At 39.9% G+C, this 18,146-nt stretch overlaps 1 protein-coding gene across 3 annotated transcripts in view; it reads right to left on the reverse strand.

Moving 5' to 3' along the window:
• Positions 1–597: 597 nt before the first annotated feature.
• LIMCH1 (LIM and calponin homology domains 1) overlaps positions 598–18,146 on the reverse strand; it is a 174,522-nt gene continuing 156,973 nt past the window's right edge. For 2 of the 3 annotated variants that reach the window (XM_040554966.1, XM_040554968.1), the window contains 11 exons: positions 16,420–16,448; positions 15,716–15,799; positions 13,941–14,033; positions 12,906–13,010; positions 11,378–11,514; positions 10,359–10,480; positions 8,571–8,694; positions 7,378–7,464; positions 4,902–5,010; positions 3,853–3,955; positions 598–1,327 (listed from right to left, as the gene is read on the reverse strand). In XM_040554966.1, coding sequence (XP_040410900.1) covers positions 1,302–1,327; positions 3,853–3,955; positions 4,902–5,010; positions 7,378–7,464; positions 8,571–8,694; positions 10,359–10,480; positions 11,378–11,514; positions 12,906–13,010; positions 13,941–14,033; positions 15,716–15,799; positions 16,420–16,448 — 1,019 coding nt within the window. In that variant the 3' untranslated portion in view covers positions 598–1,301. The remainder of the gene's footprint in view (positions 1,328–3,852; positions 3,956–4,901; positions 5,011–7,377; positions 7,465–8,570; positions 8,695–10,358; positions 10,481–11,377; positions 11,515–12,905; positions 13,011–13,940; positions 14,034–15,715; positions 15,800–16,419; positions 16,449–18,146) is intronic. The other variant, XM_040554967.1, reaches the window with a different exon arrangement.

Raw genomic sequence — 18,146 nt, forward strand, 5'->3', positions numbered from 1 at the left:
TTTTACAATTCTAACACGTCCCCTAAACTGGTCTGTGTATTCTGATAAACTCACACAGCTCTGGCTGTTGCTTCCACAAGCTGCTGGAACACTTCAGTGAGGAGCACAGGCTTAACCAAAAGGCATAAAGGAAAAGTGGCCCAAACAGGGGGAAGCTTTTGCCTACTGCCATCAGCCTCCTCCCTGCCTCCCTTCCAGACTCACAGGCTTTGCTTATCTTGTTGGGGTGGACGTCTGGAGGAACACAGGTTCACGGCTGCATAATTCATTCCTGAACTCGTGTGACGATTCTGGAGGGGACCCAAACCACACATATTTCTCCCCACGAGACTTCAACCAAACGTAATGATTGCAAGTGAAAGAGCAGATCTCCAAACAACTCAGACCGTCAGTGGGAAAGCACCACGCCAGACAGAACAGCTTCACCGTAACCATCACACTGCAGCTCGCAGGCTCGCAGTTCAGTTGTGCCCACCCACTCCGCTGCCTCTCCCCCACAACACCCTTTCACCAAATTCAATAACAACATTGGCTTCTGAACTTAGAAAGAAGGATTGCTCCTGACGGGAATCTTGCAGTCGTTAACGGTATACAGTCTTTAGGCTTAATGAAGAAATCTTTATTTGAGAGAATATTAAGCTATAGTCATGAACATTACTTGAGGTACACAAACAAAAAATCCTATCACTAAAGGTGCAATAATTTATTTGTATAACTCCTACCCTCCACTGAAGGTAATATAAACACAAAATGTTTCAGAATTACAGGATGTATTATCAAACTAGTCTCTGTATAAAAAAAGTTATAGCTTCAGTTATAACAGAGAAGTCATGTGCTGTGATGCTTACTTTTTCAAATGCACTGATTAGATACTATCTTAAAATTGCTTCTCATCTCAACTTGGCATATTCTATAAAGGTTCTGTAAACTCAAAATTTTAATTCCTAGAAATATTAACACAAAACAGCTTTATTGCATGTTTATTTCCTTATTACTTTCAGGAGAACAAAGTAACAGACTGAAAATCATAAACATACCTGAAAAGGTGGGATTTTTTTTTTCATAGTACTTAGGCTTTGCCTTACCAAATATGGTCATACATGTGTTGCAAATTTCTTAAGAAAGGGCAAAACAACATATTGCATTTTAAAGGAGCAGGTGCAGCGCTTTTATGAGTTTTTCAAAATGAGATGAGGGCCACAATGTCCATGATCCAAGCTCTTACAAACGATTGTCTGGAGGCAGCCGATACATATGAGAAGAGAGTTCCTTCTTCAAAGTAATTAGGACCGAAAGTCACGTCACAATGTAGTTGGCTGTCCAGCAGCTGGAAACAAACAAACAAAATTCAGTCATTAGTTTACAAATTTTAACAAACATTCCTCCTGAAACAATGGAGTACGTAGGATTTTCCTGATATGAGCTCTATCATTTAAAAAAAAAAACACATCTGGAAATACGTGTCATTGGTGCCCTGCTTCTCCTCCTTCCTGCAAAGTTGGTGCAAAGAAGGGTTTCGTGCCGTTTGCATTGTGCATGCACTTTTATTTCATTTACTCAGAAAGTACTTGTGGGTATACTTATTATTAGGCTCTGCAGTGGCAAAACACTAAAGCAGAGGACTGATGAGTCATCTTCAGCTGTGCCTGGTTTGTGTTACGTGGTAATACAGAGCCCTTGTGTTATTTGGCCATACAGGGAGTCTCTTGAATTTACTGCTTGCCTTTGATTTCAACATTCACAAATCTGTAACTCTTCGCACGTTTGGCACTGAATAGTGAGCTCCCTTCAGTAACTAGGATTGTGAGATTTCGTTGTCGAGAAATAATCTACTAATAAAATCCCATCCACTTTTATTTAAAAGTAGAAACATACTCTGGACTACTCCCTAATCTTTAATGTGCTTCTCCCTTAAGGTTTTTGGTAGTTGAGTTTGAAACAAAATCCCCCACAGTTTCAAATAAACAAGTTTCTGGCAGCCAAAATGTTTCACTGAGATGTGTCCATAAGCATCTTAAAGCAATACTGATTAATCCTGGGTTTGTCAAAGAACGTCAGTTGTGTGCGCTGCTGTGTAGGTATTCAGACATAGGCAAGGGTGGAGGTAGGGAAGAGCTGTGTAATCAGGCAACTGACTTTATATTTAGCATCAGACTTCCCGGAACTGAAAGGCAAAACGCTAGTATTGTGCCCCTTTGTTCTCCAGTTCAGTGGAGTTGATCAGATTTTAGTTAAAAATGAGTGACTAACAGTGTTTGCAGTTTCATGACATCAAAATTTCAAAGTCCCTTTGAAATTGTCAAAAAGAACTGGCGTAATTTAAATTTATGTGACCCATATCTTGAGATTTTGCATGAGGAGTGGACACAGCAGAAAGAGGCAATTTGTAGGAAAAAGACAAACCCTTCCCATTATTATTATTCAGGAACCATGCATTTCCACAAAACCTATTCCCACAGTCATCAACACAGTTCCCATTGTGCTTGATATGCACAAATGCAAAACCTTACAGCACAAAACACTGCACACAGTTCTGTACTGCATTTTCTAGCATTACGGTGACAGAAGATGCAGCCTACAGCACATAGACTGGTATATAGTTTTACTGAGCTTCATCTGTCCTTAAGGAACCTCAATTCTTGTTTAAGCAAAAAGGATTGCAAGGAAAAGAAAAAAAAAAGAAAAATATGACTTTTATCACCTTCTCTTCTTTATACAAAAAAGATAGATGTCCAAATGTGCATTATAAAACTCAAGACTTCAACCACACGAGGCAGTTTTATGGTATCAAGCCTGAAGAGGATAATCGATTTCTGAATGTGTTAGGTTAAATAATTAATACAACAAGTTGCTAGCATTTCTTACCAGAATTAAAAAAAAAAATCACTACAGAAATAGTTATACAACAGCACCCTCTAGCTCTGCTGATGGGTAAATATCTCTGACCTGAAATAGAGGAAAAAAAATCTGTTCTACTAGCAAAGGTGGGGAGGTATCCTTTCTACTCCTGGATTTCTACTGCTTTTGAGGGAAAGGAGGAGAAATAGCAAGAGAAAAGTGCTCTATATCCCTACCCATCAGTTACAGCTGTAGACAGTGAGTATACTGAACAGTAGCATGTGACAAGAAGGCAATGATTACTCCCATGGATTTCTTCTGTGCCTTCTGAAGTGCTCTAGCAATTTGGTATCAGTCATAGAAATCCAGCACTAGAAAGGATTTTCAAGTGATCTACTTTAGGGCAGAAAAAATGCATTGAGATTTCTTTGACATGCAATTGTCTGGCTCATTTTTCAAAACTTGTAGCAAGCAACACATTAGCACGTGTGTGAGGATCCCACAACAAGGATTCGTTGTGGTAAGTTACAGTAAGTTCCCAATATTTTCCTTGACCCTTTTCTCTGCAAATAGATGCCTAGAAACATATAAAAAAAAAAAAAGGAACTTCTCAAAATAAGGCCCAGGGTCCTAGACCTACTGGAGGTAGCTATACTGACTCATGCAAGGTAACAGATTCAAGCCTTCAGGACATGCAATGTGTGTACACACTGTAGAAGTTTATATTTATGCAGAGGAACTGCCTTATAGCCTAGTATTGCTGAACAGAGATCCTTTGGGCAAGATTTAATGAGCTTGGAAGTCTTTTTGATACAAGAGAATGACTAAAATGAGATGGGAAGGCATCCCTTTCTATAGCAAAGCTATGCCTAAGTTGCAAAGACATTTGGGCATAACATTTTTTCTTGGAGGAGAAGAGCCCGTCAGTTAAAAGGATGGTAACAGTACTGTTAGAGTTCACCACGAAATCAGACAAAAATATGCATCCACCTTAGGACAGGATTTGGAACTTACTTCTGGATCGGATGTAACAATCGTTGCAGTTAAGAAGACCATTTCTAATCCTGACATCCGTTCCACTTGCTGCATCTCCCAGCTGTCCCTTGCAAATGCCACACTGTCAATTGAAGCACAGAGAAAGTATGACAGGTCATGCCCCAGTATTTGTCACAGCTCTCCCAAAATTTTCACTTTTGTTTCAATAGTTTTTGGAACAGTGAGAAAAAATAACCCCCCCAAACCCAGCCCATAATCTAGTGGAGCACTGCATATCAGTAACAGTTTGTTTCTTTTTTTTTAGAGCTGACAGCATTTAGGACTGGATTTCAGCAGTCAACACTCATATAGAAGTAAAGTTTAAGTGGTTTTAAGAGACACTTGATTTTGATGTTGCACTAGAGAGCCAGTCTGTTTGTGCAGGACAAATCTTATAGAGGCCAGAGGTTTAGTTTGAGTAAATGTCAAAAAAAAAAAAAGCTACATAAACACCTAATACCAACTAGTATTTAGATAATGCAAATGGACACTTTCTGAGCTCTCTAGATAACACTGCCTTGAGTCATTTCCTGAGACACTCAAGAACAGACACAAAGTGTTTCTGTTAACAACTCTGGTGAAAGCCAGAATATAGACAGAAATGCTGAGAAAATCTTCAGAACATAAAATCTTGCAATATTTTTGGATGACATTCCATAGTCGAAGCTTTCCAGCCATGGGTCAGAGAGCTTACGCACTGACCGGGTTTTTGAAAAAAAATAAATCACAAAATATCTAATTTTATATTTAGAAAACAACAAGTACAACTGGAAAGTTACATGATTCCTCCCTCTGTAAGTTAGGAAGCTAAGTTTACTTGCTAAGTTACAGATTTTAGTCCAACTAACATGTCTGACAACAGACTGTATAGCAGTATTACTTTCACTTATCCACAAACAAACATAATAAGCATGCAAATCCCTGGTCCTCTCATTTCCAGTGCCACATCTATAGACCTTAATACACTCTCTCCTCACACTGGATGATGACTTGAGTTTTTCTGCAGGTGGACACAATAAGAGACGTACCCGGAAGCACTGAATATGGAAATAAAGACCAAGTGTTTCAATAATCATGGCAGCTCCCTTTCCAAGAGGAAGCCCACAGGTGGAACAAAGCTTCTTTCCACTGACGGACCTAGGAGACAAACATTGCTGTAAGAAAAAAGCACAGCAACTAAAACACAAACAAATATTTGCACAGGTTTAGGGGGAAGGAAATGATGGGAGAAGGGAGTGCTGGGGGGTTTAACATCAGAAATGCACATTGGCCCTTCAACCATTAGGACATTTTCTACTTGAAAAGACAGTTTAACAGAAGACATGTACGTCTCTAAACTTTGTCTGAAATAAGGAGGGCTTCTGACTGAGCCCTGGGGCTAAAACAGGCTTTTGCTGAATCAGCCTGCACACCTGCCACACAGATGCACATCTGCCAACCAAGCAGAGGAGTTCAAATGCTTGAATGCACAGGAGCTCAGACCCATTTCCCTGCCAGTCTGCTGTGCTACATCGAGGGAGGTGCAAGCCTTTTAGCAGAGGCCCAGACGGATGGGAATCATGCCTGTGGATGACCGGGACCCAGTCAATGACACAGCAATCAGAGCAGATACTCACATACATTACCTGACTCAGATTCTCAGTCTGGAATTTTCTCTATTTGTTTGCACATGGGTTTGCTTACTGCAGGTCAGAAGGTAGGAATGCTGCTCTTACACCCAAATGAGCTGGCAAAGTTCATGCAGCAACATAACTGCAGTAGCACAGACCAGGAATCAGGCACTTGCTAACTCAGTTTAGTCTATGTTGCTGCAGATACATGCCTGTTATACTCCAGCTAGTTTAGATTAAAGCTGAAATCAGATCTTCATCTGTAATGCAAAAATACTTCAGCTCTCACCTTAAGATTCAGTCCTGTCTAGACATTTCTAATAAATCAGCTGTTTGATGACAGCTGGGCCCCAGATACTCTTTTTCATAATGTTTTTAATGGCAGTGCAGGTGTACATTTTTATGTGCTTCATGCTCTTTCCTTCTCACCTGTCTGCCAGCCTGTAAGAAGTGATGTTCATCTAGTGAGATGAACCTGAGAACGAATGGGATCCATGTTTTTTTTTTTTTTTTAACCAGGGCTGAAACCCAGAGATAAACTTCAGGATATGTCAAGAATTTTGAAAAGATAGTTTGATGAAATTGTACGCAGATAAGCAAATTTACAATATCTCACTTCATGTTTTTGGTACAACAACCTAATAAGACACCAAGAGACACAGATATGGGCTGCATCATGATTAAAAAAACTTTTTCTTTTTTTTTTTTTTTAGAAGAGACAGAAGCAGCACGAAGGATCATCACAACCAAAAAACTGTCCTTACTTCCATCTAATCCCTGTCACTACTGAGCCCATCATTTTCTATCCTACCCAGTACACTGGCAGCACAGGCACCTCACTGTCTTTTCTTGTTGTTTCATTCTTGTTATTCCTTTTAGAATAACTTCCTTGGATTCTTCTCCTGACCTACAACCATAAGGCCTCTGCTCCTATCCCTTTTTACATTATCCTAGAGTCCACATTTGTTTCCACTACTTCTCCACTGTCAGAGTTATTATATGGACAATAGAAGTATTGAATCAAAGAATATTTGAGAAGTTTTCTAATGTTTTACTGGGAGGATTGATTACATCTTATCCATTATTTTCAAAACTAAGATTTATTTCAGAAGATGATCTTGGAAAAGGGACTCAGATCAGGTTATAGCTGGTAAATAATATGAAGTAGCTATCAAAACTAGTTATGTGTAGTGATAAATGATCCGCAATACCACCAAAACTGCAGCTCCTATTAGCAAAAATAGGAGTTGTTCACATAAAAAATTCCCAATAGTTTCATGACAATGCAAATGGCATTGGAAAGAAGGCTTTGCTATCAAACCTGAAGAAAAATGTAATTTAAATAACAGTTTTGCTATGGTTTTTGTGTTGTATGATTGCCCTATTTAATAAGCCAACTGATTTTAATATATCCCAAATTATCGGTGATTCAGTCTGACTGCAGTTCCTATTTATTTAGAGTTGGAACATCTATCTCACTAAAAGCCGCACAGCTCATTGCCTGACAGAATCAAATCTCCAGGAACACATCTTAGTCCTGAGCATGTGACTTTTCACAATAAAGACAACATCCTTTGGCTTAAATGCTCTGAGCTCATGCTTTACTGCTTGCTTTGACTGGAGTTTATATTATCCCATTTCAATTTCATTGAAATATCAATGATCAAGCAGTCCTATAGCTGCCTTCTGAACTCTGTTATTTTAAAACACAACGATACTGCTGAAGCAGGCAGGAAATACGGGAGAGGGAACTACATGTTTATTATGTGGACGGTTATGAATTGCCACATTTAGAAGAATAAATAATGCATCTGCATAATACTGATGTAATTTATACTGCAGCGGTTCACCAGTGCCCGCAAGATGTATTCAGTCTGCAAAATTCCTTATTGACCTTTTGTACCTGTTGGGTGACTGACTCGGCACAGCAGGAGAGCAGGGAGACAATGGCCCGGATCGGAAGTTCTCGTGACAGCCTGCCCTAAAAATACAGGAGGGAAAATACATTACTATGGCTGAAGATCAAGTGAAAACAGAGGTTTTGTACTGAGAAGCGTACATCCAGCTGACGGATCTCAGGATTCCCAGTTCTAAAGATTTTGTTTAAAGAAAACAAGGCATAAAGCTGCTGTCCACTGCCATTTTGATACAAAGAAAAACGGCATGCATATTTTGGTTCAGAGATCCTTCAGAAGCTTCAGATCTGCTTGCTATTGCTCAGTAAGCTAACTCACAAGGTAATCATCCACGTGCTGACTCCTACCCACCTACCAACACAACGTGGCTCACGCCTTGATGAAGAAGGGTCAAGGCAAGGCACAACATCCTGACAAGGGGATGTGCACAGAGGCACACTGGTAGAGCAGATGGGGGGTCACTGATGGAGGGGCTGTGCCCTTCACTGGGTAAAAACAAAGCTGTCAACACTGAAAAGTGGATTATTCCTATCTGCATCCATTCTACCTTGAAAGAATTTGGTGAGAAAAAGCATGCATGTTTTCTGTTATCAGAAATCATAGGATTGATTCAATCTCTCACTGCTTAAAGCTGCTTACAGATTAAGTATTTTTTTCAAACACACACGAGCAGTTTGTTATGGGGATTAGGTAACCAAACCTCAATCTACATTAGTTTTGACTGGATACAAGCTTTGTAGAGGTAACAGTTTGCAAGGAGACTGCTCGTATATACAATAAAGAAAACTGATGTCCCTTCCTCATTACAGATACACTTTTTGCAAATATTAGGCAAATGTATACCCTGTTTACTGAAAGAAATGGCATTACCTTTTAGTACACAGCAAAGCAACAGAGAAGAAAAAAATATAGGCAAAGTTTCTAGCAGAAAGAAAATACTAATCTATAAATATCTTCTTTTAAATGCCATAATCCTTAAAGAACTGGAGTGGAATAATCAATGTGTCTTTAGAAGTCAGGGAATGAAGCTCTCAGGTACTAACTTCCATGAGGCAGACTTCAGCGTGCCAGTGAAACTTAACCTACAGAGAATGCTGAGCAGGGATATAGGGGAGAAGAGAGTCAGTGGGAATTCGCACACTATGCAATAACTCTTATTTTATGTTCTCACCTCCTTCCTTCCCCTGTGGAGTTCGGTTTCTGTCCTGCACTCTGACCCAGGAAAGGTCTCTGCCGAATGTCCTCTGCGCAATGCGGGGACTGTTTCGTCAGCAATTGCTGGTTCCATGAGACATCTGAAATGGGAAGTGGGGACACCTCAGTACTTAGGACAAAATGCTTTTGTCAGTACTGATTTACCAACGTAACTTGTAGGCACACCGTAAAGCAGACATGAGATGTGAAAATCAGAATTAGGCAAAGATGACCATCTTGACTGTTGTAAGGAAACACCAGCAGCTTTCAGTTACATACAGTGCTGAGTTTTCACATCCGCAACCCTCTCCTTGGATAGCTTGTACCCTTTTGAAAGTACTGTTACTTAAAAAGAAATTCTCAGAAAACCCACACAAAATCAGAGACAGGCTCTGCTGCATCAGAAGGCCTCTATGGGGTAACATCCTGCTGCACTCCCCTCCCATACACATAATAGTATGTAGAGTTGATAGAAAGGTGGTACGCTCACTGTTCTCCATGAGCCTATCAATAAACAATTTCCTTCCCTTGTAATTTCCTTTTATGTTTCAGATGGGTGCATAAGGCCCCGTGACAACACCAACCTCTCAGCACTATGCAGTGAACTGTGGTGCCCAGGCAACCAACCATCCTGTCCGTCAGACAGAGCACACAACACGGATCCTTCATGATAAATTTTGTGGCTCATTGGTCAGGAAGGGCCTTACCTTTCAAAGCATAAGCCAACTAGTTTAGAGAAGAAGAAAAATTTTACTTAGGCCTATGAAAAGCATATTACGTATTTTTAATATCATCAAGATCAAAAAAAAATAACCCTAGTCCTGACTATTTAAGATCTTAAGGAAAGAGCAAGGATGTGATGTGTCAAGGGGCAAGAAAGGAGCTGCCAGAAGTAGAACAAGCTGTTGAAGAGAGGCTAGTAAAAGCTTTATTAGCAGAAATTAAAACTGTCAGATCTCTGAAGTTTACTTAACCACTACCACACATCTTCAAGGATGGATTACTGGGCAGCATCTTTTGCTTTCTTTACTTGAGTAGCCTTTATCAAAGAGCTAAGAACACAACAAAATTGTGACAGGGTGAGCAAACCTGCTAAATTAAATAAACTGCATTTGCATTTGGAACAAGAAACAATACAATAATAATACACAAGTAATAATGCACAAGCAATAATACACTAATAACACTGAAACCTTTCCTATCCACGGGTGGTTCGTTATTTAGAGTCATCAATTTTTATGTTAGATTGAAATCAAAGATCTAAAATTTGCTTTCAAAATCTACAGTTGCCTAGTCCTACATATTTACTATCCATTTATTAGCTCTCTACTGTTTAGTGATACTAAATTAGTGAATTTCCCTTTTTTGAGTTTGACCCTGTTGACAGCAATGCTCTGGGGAAGTTTCTTCATTATCAAGCAAGCAATATTTATGGGATCTTAAAAATTCTATCAAGTTGTATCAAGATAAATCCTGTACGTATACAGGATTATGTAACAGATGGAAGGTAACCGTGAGATTACTGTAAGTGAGATTTCTACCTGCAGCCAGAACATTAATTACTGATGTAAATATGATTTTAAATTTTATTTTATTTCTCTTTACTAACAGAAAACAGCTTTCAAATCTGAGATATTCAAATTTTGAAGAAGTAAGTGTACTGTTAATGTCCAAAATTCTCTGAATTGAATTGCAAGCCACTATAAATACCTGCAAGATTTCTATCTAGGTAAGAATACATGTGTATGAAGGTCTTGACTCTCACCCTGAGTCAATGGCAGATTCAGCCGGGCAGGCGAGCTGCGCTCCATCACTGACACCTGGTGCTCCTGTTCACCTCCTTTCAAGATACCCGTCTCTGAGTGTCCTGAGAGCACTTTATTTCCACTGCCAACAAAAATAAGTCACATTGTATAAATAAAGCCAGGAAAAATTCCAACTAGAGTCTAATGGCAAAATTAGATTTTTGAATGTAAGTGCAAAAATGTGCACTTACTACATGCAACAGAAGTTTGTGTCAGCACTGACAAACCAATGGGTAACAGTCATGAGTTAACAAGTCTGACTCCAAATGTGCCAGGTGTTCCTCCTTACCTCACACACAGCCACTCACATGCACTAGAGACCACCCTGGATTTGTGGAAAATGGTTTACTTGACAGAGAAACAGCTTCTTTCAGTGTTCTCTATACAGCGTTCAGCATCATCAGATGCTTTTCATCTTTGTGAAAGCTGTGATTACCAGTTTGACAAAAGACCAGGACTTTGAACACCATGTGGCAAGTTTGGGTATGGCACTTTTGAGATAGACAGGCAATCTCACAAAGATTCTGAGTGAAAATGGCTCCTCCTTCATTCATCCCAAAGGCTTGTGAAACTTGTAAGCAAAACACAGTGCAGTGACATACACAGACGTCCGAGCCAAGATCTAATTCTGATCTGGTTGATGCAACAGCTTCTCAGCAAAGTCATATGCTGAAAAGATAAGCCTTCTGACATGGCCAGCTAGCACCACACATGGCCATATATGCGTAAGCCTGATCAGGATGTATTACACTTATCACCATGCCAAGGAAATGAGAAGACTAACACCAAATGCATTTTATTTCCTCCTCCAGTAGCTGCCATACTGCTGGAACCATCACCTTGTGAGGCAAAGCAGTTATCACAGCCTCATTGTCAGGTGCTGATGTTCCAGCATCAATCATGGGCAAATGTGATGTCCCAGAACTATACAGAACACAAAGCTCCACAGGGCTAAGAAATGCCTAGGCTTGATCCATACCTCCTCTTTTCTTGCCAGCGTTCATTTTCCTTGCTTTTCAGAGGTGGAATACTGTCCTGCTCCCAGAGCAGCTTTTTCTGCCGTGTAACTTCATTTTGTTTGCCTTCCTCTGGAGAGCTGTTTGAATCAGTTGTGTTCTAGAAGACAGCAGGGGAGGGAACAAGGAGCTTCTCTTGAACTCAGCATCAGCATGCACATGAGCAATGCACAGGGTGCCCCCAGATATATTGTTTACACACCTTATCATCATAAAGAACACCTCACATTATACAGTGGAATTGTTTGACTTTAATAAGGCTAACTTTGTATTTAACAAAGACTTCAGCTAAAATAGCCAACTAATTGGATTAAATGGAGCTCGAAACAAAAAGTTATGGACTTTTTTTTTTTATGGAAGTTAAGTTTTTGACAATTACGAAACAGTGTCTCCACTACATATTTTTGGCAGAAATGCTTAAATGACTTTGAGAGGTTAAACAGTCCTCCTCAATAGTCTTTGGAAGATTTTGTGTAGGGCCTCAACCTATGATCATGGGAATTCTGCAGCTGGCAGCCTTGAGCAGAGCACTGCTCGCATGCTCTGGGCATTTTTAAATGGCAACACCAGTACTACTGTCAAAATGGTACTGGAGTGGGTGATACCTGAGTGGAGCAGCTTGTGTGAGCCATGGCATGGGACCTTTCACTTCTAAGTGTAGACCCTGAACCTAGTACAAGCAAGTCCACGCAGGAAGTTACCACTACACAGCCATAGGGACAAAGGGCTGCGGCTGATGACCCTGTCTGGGGATGTGTGTTAAGAGGGGGCAGGAAGGATGCAAGAAAAAGCAGATGACACAGGATGTCTAATCCTGAAGTTGAATGGAAAAAGGCAGATGACTTCTTGGTTGAGGCTGCCTTGGGCAGGAGAAAATTAAGTCTGGGAATCCCATATTTATTCTATTAGTGTCACCTGGGGGGGTCTGTTCTCTGGTGAACACTTAGTTATGTGTTAGATGCATGAAGTTAAACATTTTGTGAAGCATATGCAAGAAGAGAATCAGAGAGTGAACATTCCTCCATTTGCTTTGCTGCTTACTAAAAGGGATGGCGGGACAGAAAAGGTGGAAAAGTGGAGAGGTAGGATTCAATCTCAACTCAGATATGCTTAAAGCACTGTCTGACAGTCAAGGTTTTGTATACAGGGAAATAACTTCGGATCTTGTTGGCTTTGAGAGGGTAGGTAAAACAAAAAAACAGGTGACTTTTTTCATAGCACCAGTCAAAGAAGAGAAGTAGCTGCAAAAAAAAGAAATCTTAATCCTCTGCTCCAGTCCAAAATGGGATGATGCCAGTTGGTTTAGGAATACGTCTCTTCACTTGTGAAAATATACAAGTTACAGTGCTCTGAGGTATCGCCAGTTATGGAAGGTACCCAGGAAATACTCCTCTCATTGTTCCCAGACTTTGTTAGCCTTTAGCAAAGAGTGAAACTCTGCACTAGAGGTGGCTTTGACTTTATTGCCTTAGGATTCCACAACAAACTCACCTCTGTTTTATTTCCTTCAGTGGTAGAGGAAGAAGAGGAGAGGAGATCAGCAGAGTTTGAAGAAACAATGAATGGAACTACAGTATCCTCAATTATCTTACGTTCCTAAAAAAAAGGAGGACCAGGAGAGAGTGGGAGTTAAAAAAAACAGAACGATAACTACATGCTTAAAAATTAGAAATGTTAAGTTTGGCTACATGTTCATATTTAGATGGCTAGGTAATGACTTCTGTTACCAAGAATAATGGCAATACCTCAACTTTTAATTTGCCGCAATATTTTGCGATCCCCTTCCTTTCACCATTACCATCTTTGAGATGGGATGCCCCAAAATGAAAAAAATATTCCACTTGGGATGGCACCACTGTTTCTCACAACATCAGTCAATTAAGTTACATATAATAATACAAAATTACACTTAGTACATGAGAAATTTATTTCAAAAGCTGAAAAAAAATACTTTTTCTTAAGATTACAAGCATGGCTCTCAAGCACGGCTCTCAAGCACAGATGATATTTTTTTTCTGCAAAATGACCCATATATGACAGAATAAAAACACTATTGTCTATATTGTAAATATTCTACAACTGAAAGCTTTGAACATTTCCTGTGATTTTGTTTTTTTTTTTTTTAAACAGGCTGGATTACAAAACATCTACATGATGAAGCCCAAGGCAGACAATAACTTCATCTGGAATTCCACCAAGTCCAGACATCAAGTATATGCCAAAGCACAAAAGACTTTCACTCTGGAGGGAAGCCTGAGCACGCTCAGACACAACCCTTTTGACTCACACAGACTTGCATGGCAATTAGGCACCTCCACCTCTGCAGAGATTTTGAGGATACCTGTCTAAATATTTAAATAGTTTTCCTCAGTGCCTATGGTAGTGTTTAAGAGAAGCAATCCTCCTGAGAATTCAGCTTGAGAAGTCTTTCATTAAATAATTTAGGTATGGGATTTTTTTTAGTTACATAAGTGGGCGCATTTAAATATAAGAAAGTCAATAAACCTCCTCCTTTCAGCCTTATACCTCCTCATAGTATCTACGCTCCTCCTCTTCAACTTCTCTCTGTGCCTTTTCCCATTCCTCTTTCAGCTTGTCTTGCTCCTTCTGATACTTCTCCTGTAGGAGGATACAGACAGAGGTGAATTCAGAGCATACCATATTGGGAGTAAAGTCTGTGGTATCTCCACAATGAAAATGAACCTGTTAAAAATGGCTCAATCGGAAACAGGATGGAACAGATAGGTAAAAATTAAAAACATCCATGGATGTCAAAAGAGCTTCCTTTCCTCCTCTTCCCACTTGCTTCTAGCTCTTACAATTAAGACCTTCAAACTACATGGAACTTTTAACATACTACAAGAAGTTTAACCTGTTAGAAGTTTTTATGTGCCTGGACAGAAATTAAATTTATTCTAAACAATTTCAGTAATTCCTTGTTTATTATATAGTTTTAAGAGTTGTAAACAGCTATCACACACCCGAAAACATTTAAGCCTGGATTTTGCATTAATAATTACAGCTAAGTAGCATATAAACGAACAGGTTTTGCAGATGCTGGTTTTGGAACTAATTTAAGAGAGATGTCGGTACAATATAATGAACGATGAATAATTGTGCAAATTTAAAAGATAAATAAATAGTTTGCAAAGGTTTGATGAAGGTAAGCTCATAATTACTAAGCAGTTCATTTTCCTCCTCGATGGGATCATTTTTTGAGAATTCGTTTCACACAGTTTTACATGAAAAATTACCTTAAAGAGATCTTTATAATTGTGTGACAGAACTGGTTTGAATATGGGGAAGAATGGTGACTTCTATATGCCTTTTACACCAGTTCCAACTTCTGTTCAAATTAGAAACCACATCTGCCTGATCCAAAATAAATGCATTTACTGTCGAAAGAACACCTGCATTTGCCAGAAAAACCATGACGAGAACTTTACACCATTCCAAGAGGAAATAAACTTAAGAAAGCAGCACGGAGACACACAAGTAGTCTTACAAAATGAAAAGATTCTATTTTACTGTTCTTCATCCTTGGACAGTTTGTTGCTCTTATGTTGCATGGACAAAACATATGATTTCTTTGAGATCAATCAAACATAATCAGTATCAAAAGATTCTACTCACTGACTACTTTGATACTGAGTAATATCAAATTACACTACTGAGTGCAGGGGAAATTCAAGTTCTCAGGCCCGTTGCATTTCTCCCAACTATGACACAAAACCAGACCTTTTATAGCATACTCTACACCACCAGGCAAAACCAGTGGTTGTTTTGAGGAGGGTTCTCCCCCTCACAAAACAAAACAAAGCAAAACAAAACAACCAAACAAAAAAAACCCACCACCTTTGTGTACAAATTTAGTTTGATGTTTTCAAGAAGAACATGCAAACACAGCAGAAGTCTCCAAAAAGCTACTAAGACCATCACTTTAAAGAAGAGTTGCACAAGCATCAGGGTTAGCAAAATATTAGTCTCAAGAAAGAAGCTCTAAGTAATTAAGAGTCTCACAGTTTATGCTCAACATACTTTAAATATAGTTGAGGATCAACATTTGGTTGAACTCTGCATTGGAATGCAGAACTAAATCCTTTCGGTCCACCCAGGGTGTGGGGAAGGGGGAAGTAAGACTGCATAAACCACAGAGAGTATGTGTTTCATTCATATGCTACAGAACTCTCTAAAGCATCCACAGAGGGTGTGGAAGACATGACATGAAATACTCGACTTTTGTCTGAAGGAGCTGGAAACAGCTGAAGCACATGGTGGAAGAAATGTAGCGTCTTCCTTACCTGAAGCAAGCGTTCTTGCTCATGCTGCCACCTTTCCTGACGCTTCCGCTCTTCTTCTGGATCCCAGGACCAGAAATTGAAGCGCTTGTGTGAAGGAAAACCAAGCTATTAGGCTTTAATACTTCACAAGGCTACCAGAAGGCTGCACGTCGTCTGGTCTGCCCCCGGCAGTGATGTTAAAATGGGAAACTCAGAACTAGATAATGGTACTCTTAGTTAGCAGACTGTACTCTGAGCTTCATTGACACTTGGGTTTTCCCACAGGTATCCAAATGAGAGAATAATCATTTGGTTTGCAAAGAAAGGCTTGGGAAACTTCAACTGGAGGGAACAAAAAGAAAAAGACCCAAAAGAAAGCTCTAAGCAGCACTGAACAAAGATGCCTCCAGGTGCCCAAATTTAAGGAAAACTTCAATTTTTCTTCTCTGTAATCTTCCGTGCAACATGCAAAGCAATTTGCGAATGTGAAATATATTCTCTCATTTCATATGTCTGCCAGCACAACAGCCTAAAGCCTCGCTTTAAATTTTTATCCAGGGAAGAACACTTAAATTACAGATCTAGACCATGTTTTGGCTTGGGTTCTATTTTTTCTCTCTCAGTCTGATTTGGGGATGTTACAAGGCAGTTTCCATAAAAAAAAAAAACACTTTTGTTAAACACATATCTCTAAACCAAAACCACAGTGCAAAAAAGGTACTTACATTTGATTTGTCACCACTATCAGACTCAGCTATAAAAAAAAGAAGGAAAAATTAAACTTAACAGGACAAAACAGCAGAAAGTGCTTAGCCTGCAATTAAAGGTATGTAGTGTCTGTATAAAAAAGCCTCACGTTAGTTTTCTATTTGTTCCCACAACCAAATGCAAGGACAAACTGCAAGCAAACAAACCAGAAAAACAGACTACACCCATCACCAACAAAGTTACTTCTGATTTGGGTATAGAAAAGCACAACTTTAACACCAGGTTCTACTCTACCACTAGCTACTGCTGTCTACTTCTGGCCACAGCCATTAGCAGTGTTTGAACACTGAGCACTACCTACTTTGATCTACTTTTCCTTTCGTGGTTCAGTGCAAGGAAGGAAAAAGCATAGCAAAGCTACAAGGGTGGGACTACACTATTCAAGAGCCACAGTTACGAAGAGGACCGTTGCCATTTTCTATTCATGTCTTCAGGTTGATGTAAAGAAATAAGGAAAAGGTATTTAGAGGCAAGTGATTTCATTTGGTGCCTGAAGCCAGAGCATCACAGCAATGCGTAACCCAACAGCTCTTTGTCAACTGTGCAGCAGGAATAGACACTTTCTACGGAAGTGAGAGGCAGAAAAAGTCCCCGGGATCGTCAGCTTTCACCCCAGTCCCACAGCTGAAGACACCTAGGACTCGAGGCAGCGGAAGGGATGAAGCTGCTCTTAGTGCTGCATTTACCTGGCTGCGAGAAAAACCGTGAGCGCCGCCAGTCGTTCCGCACCCTAAGCGGAACCGCGGCCCCGCGGGGCGGCTCTGCAGGGGACGGCACAGAGACAAAACAAGAAACACAGCACGGTCAAAAGGCGATGGCGAGGCTCAGACCCCGGCCTACTCAGCCAACAGTGGGGTTTTTATTACAGTCGCTTTGTAACAAGCTCAAAAGGTTTTCAAAGGACTTGCAGATCACAAGGACTACCCAAATTTAAATGCTACTTTTGCAACAGGGCACCTAACCCTATATGAGAGCTCTAGCACAGGAATGCTAATTCACTCTCGTGTTTGTTCCTGTTGGAGATGCATGTTTTAAAGGATTACCTGATCTTTTCACAGTATACATGCTGTGAACACTAGAGAGCAGCCAAGTGTTTCAGCATCACTTAGAAAATACCAGAGACACCTACAATCTGTCACTCCGTATTTGGACTGATTTGTGCTTGAAACAAAACAATATTGTTGGCAAAGCCTGTTTGGAAAGCACCTTCCCACCTAAAACAAGTGAGATTTCTAATTCCATTACTGACATTCCTGCTTTCCACAGTGGATTGCCTTCAGTAATTCCAATCCTGAAAATGCCAGGATAATCATTATATTACCTGTACATAAGCTGACAACCTCGCAAGTTCACAGGGGGAAGAAAACTTCCCTCTCTCGCCCTTTCTCCCCCTCTTTCTTTCACAATACCTATATATATGCATCTCTAAAATCAATATAAAATAAAACTACTAAATATTACCAATCTCAAGCAAAACTTTGTGATGAAGGCAAGAAAAATAAGTTCTGCTTTGCAAGACCTTGTGATGCGCACAGGTCAAACTGGGGGATGTGGCCAGATATGTGCATTGGTCATCTATAAAGAGAAGCTACACACGAGCAGCTGAGTGAAGAATTGTCTCCAGGAGTTTTTAAATTGTGAGATAAACCCAATTGTTAAGCCATTTTCACCTGTGAGCAACATA

Source organism: Cygnus olor, chromosome 4 (assembly GCF_009769625.2).
Source record: "Cygnus olor isolate bCygOlo1 chromosome 4, bCygOlo1.pri.v2, whole genome shotgun sequence".
NCBI lineage: Eukaryota > Metazoa > Chordata > Aves > Anseriformes > Anatidae > Cygnus > Cygnus olor.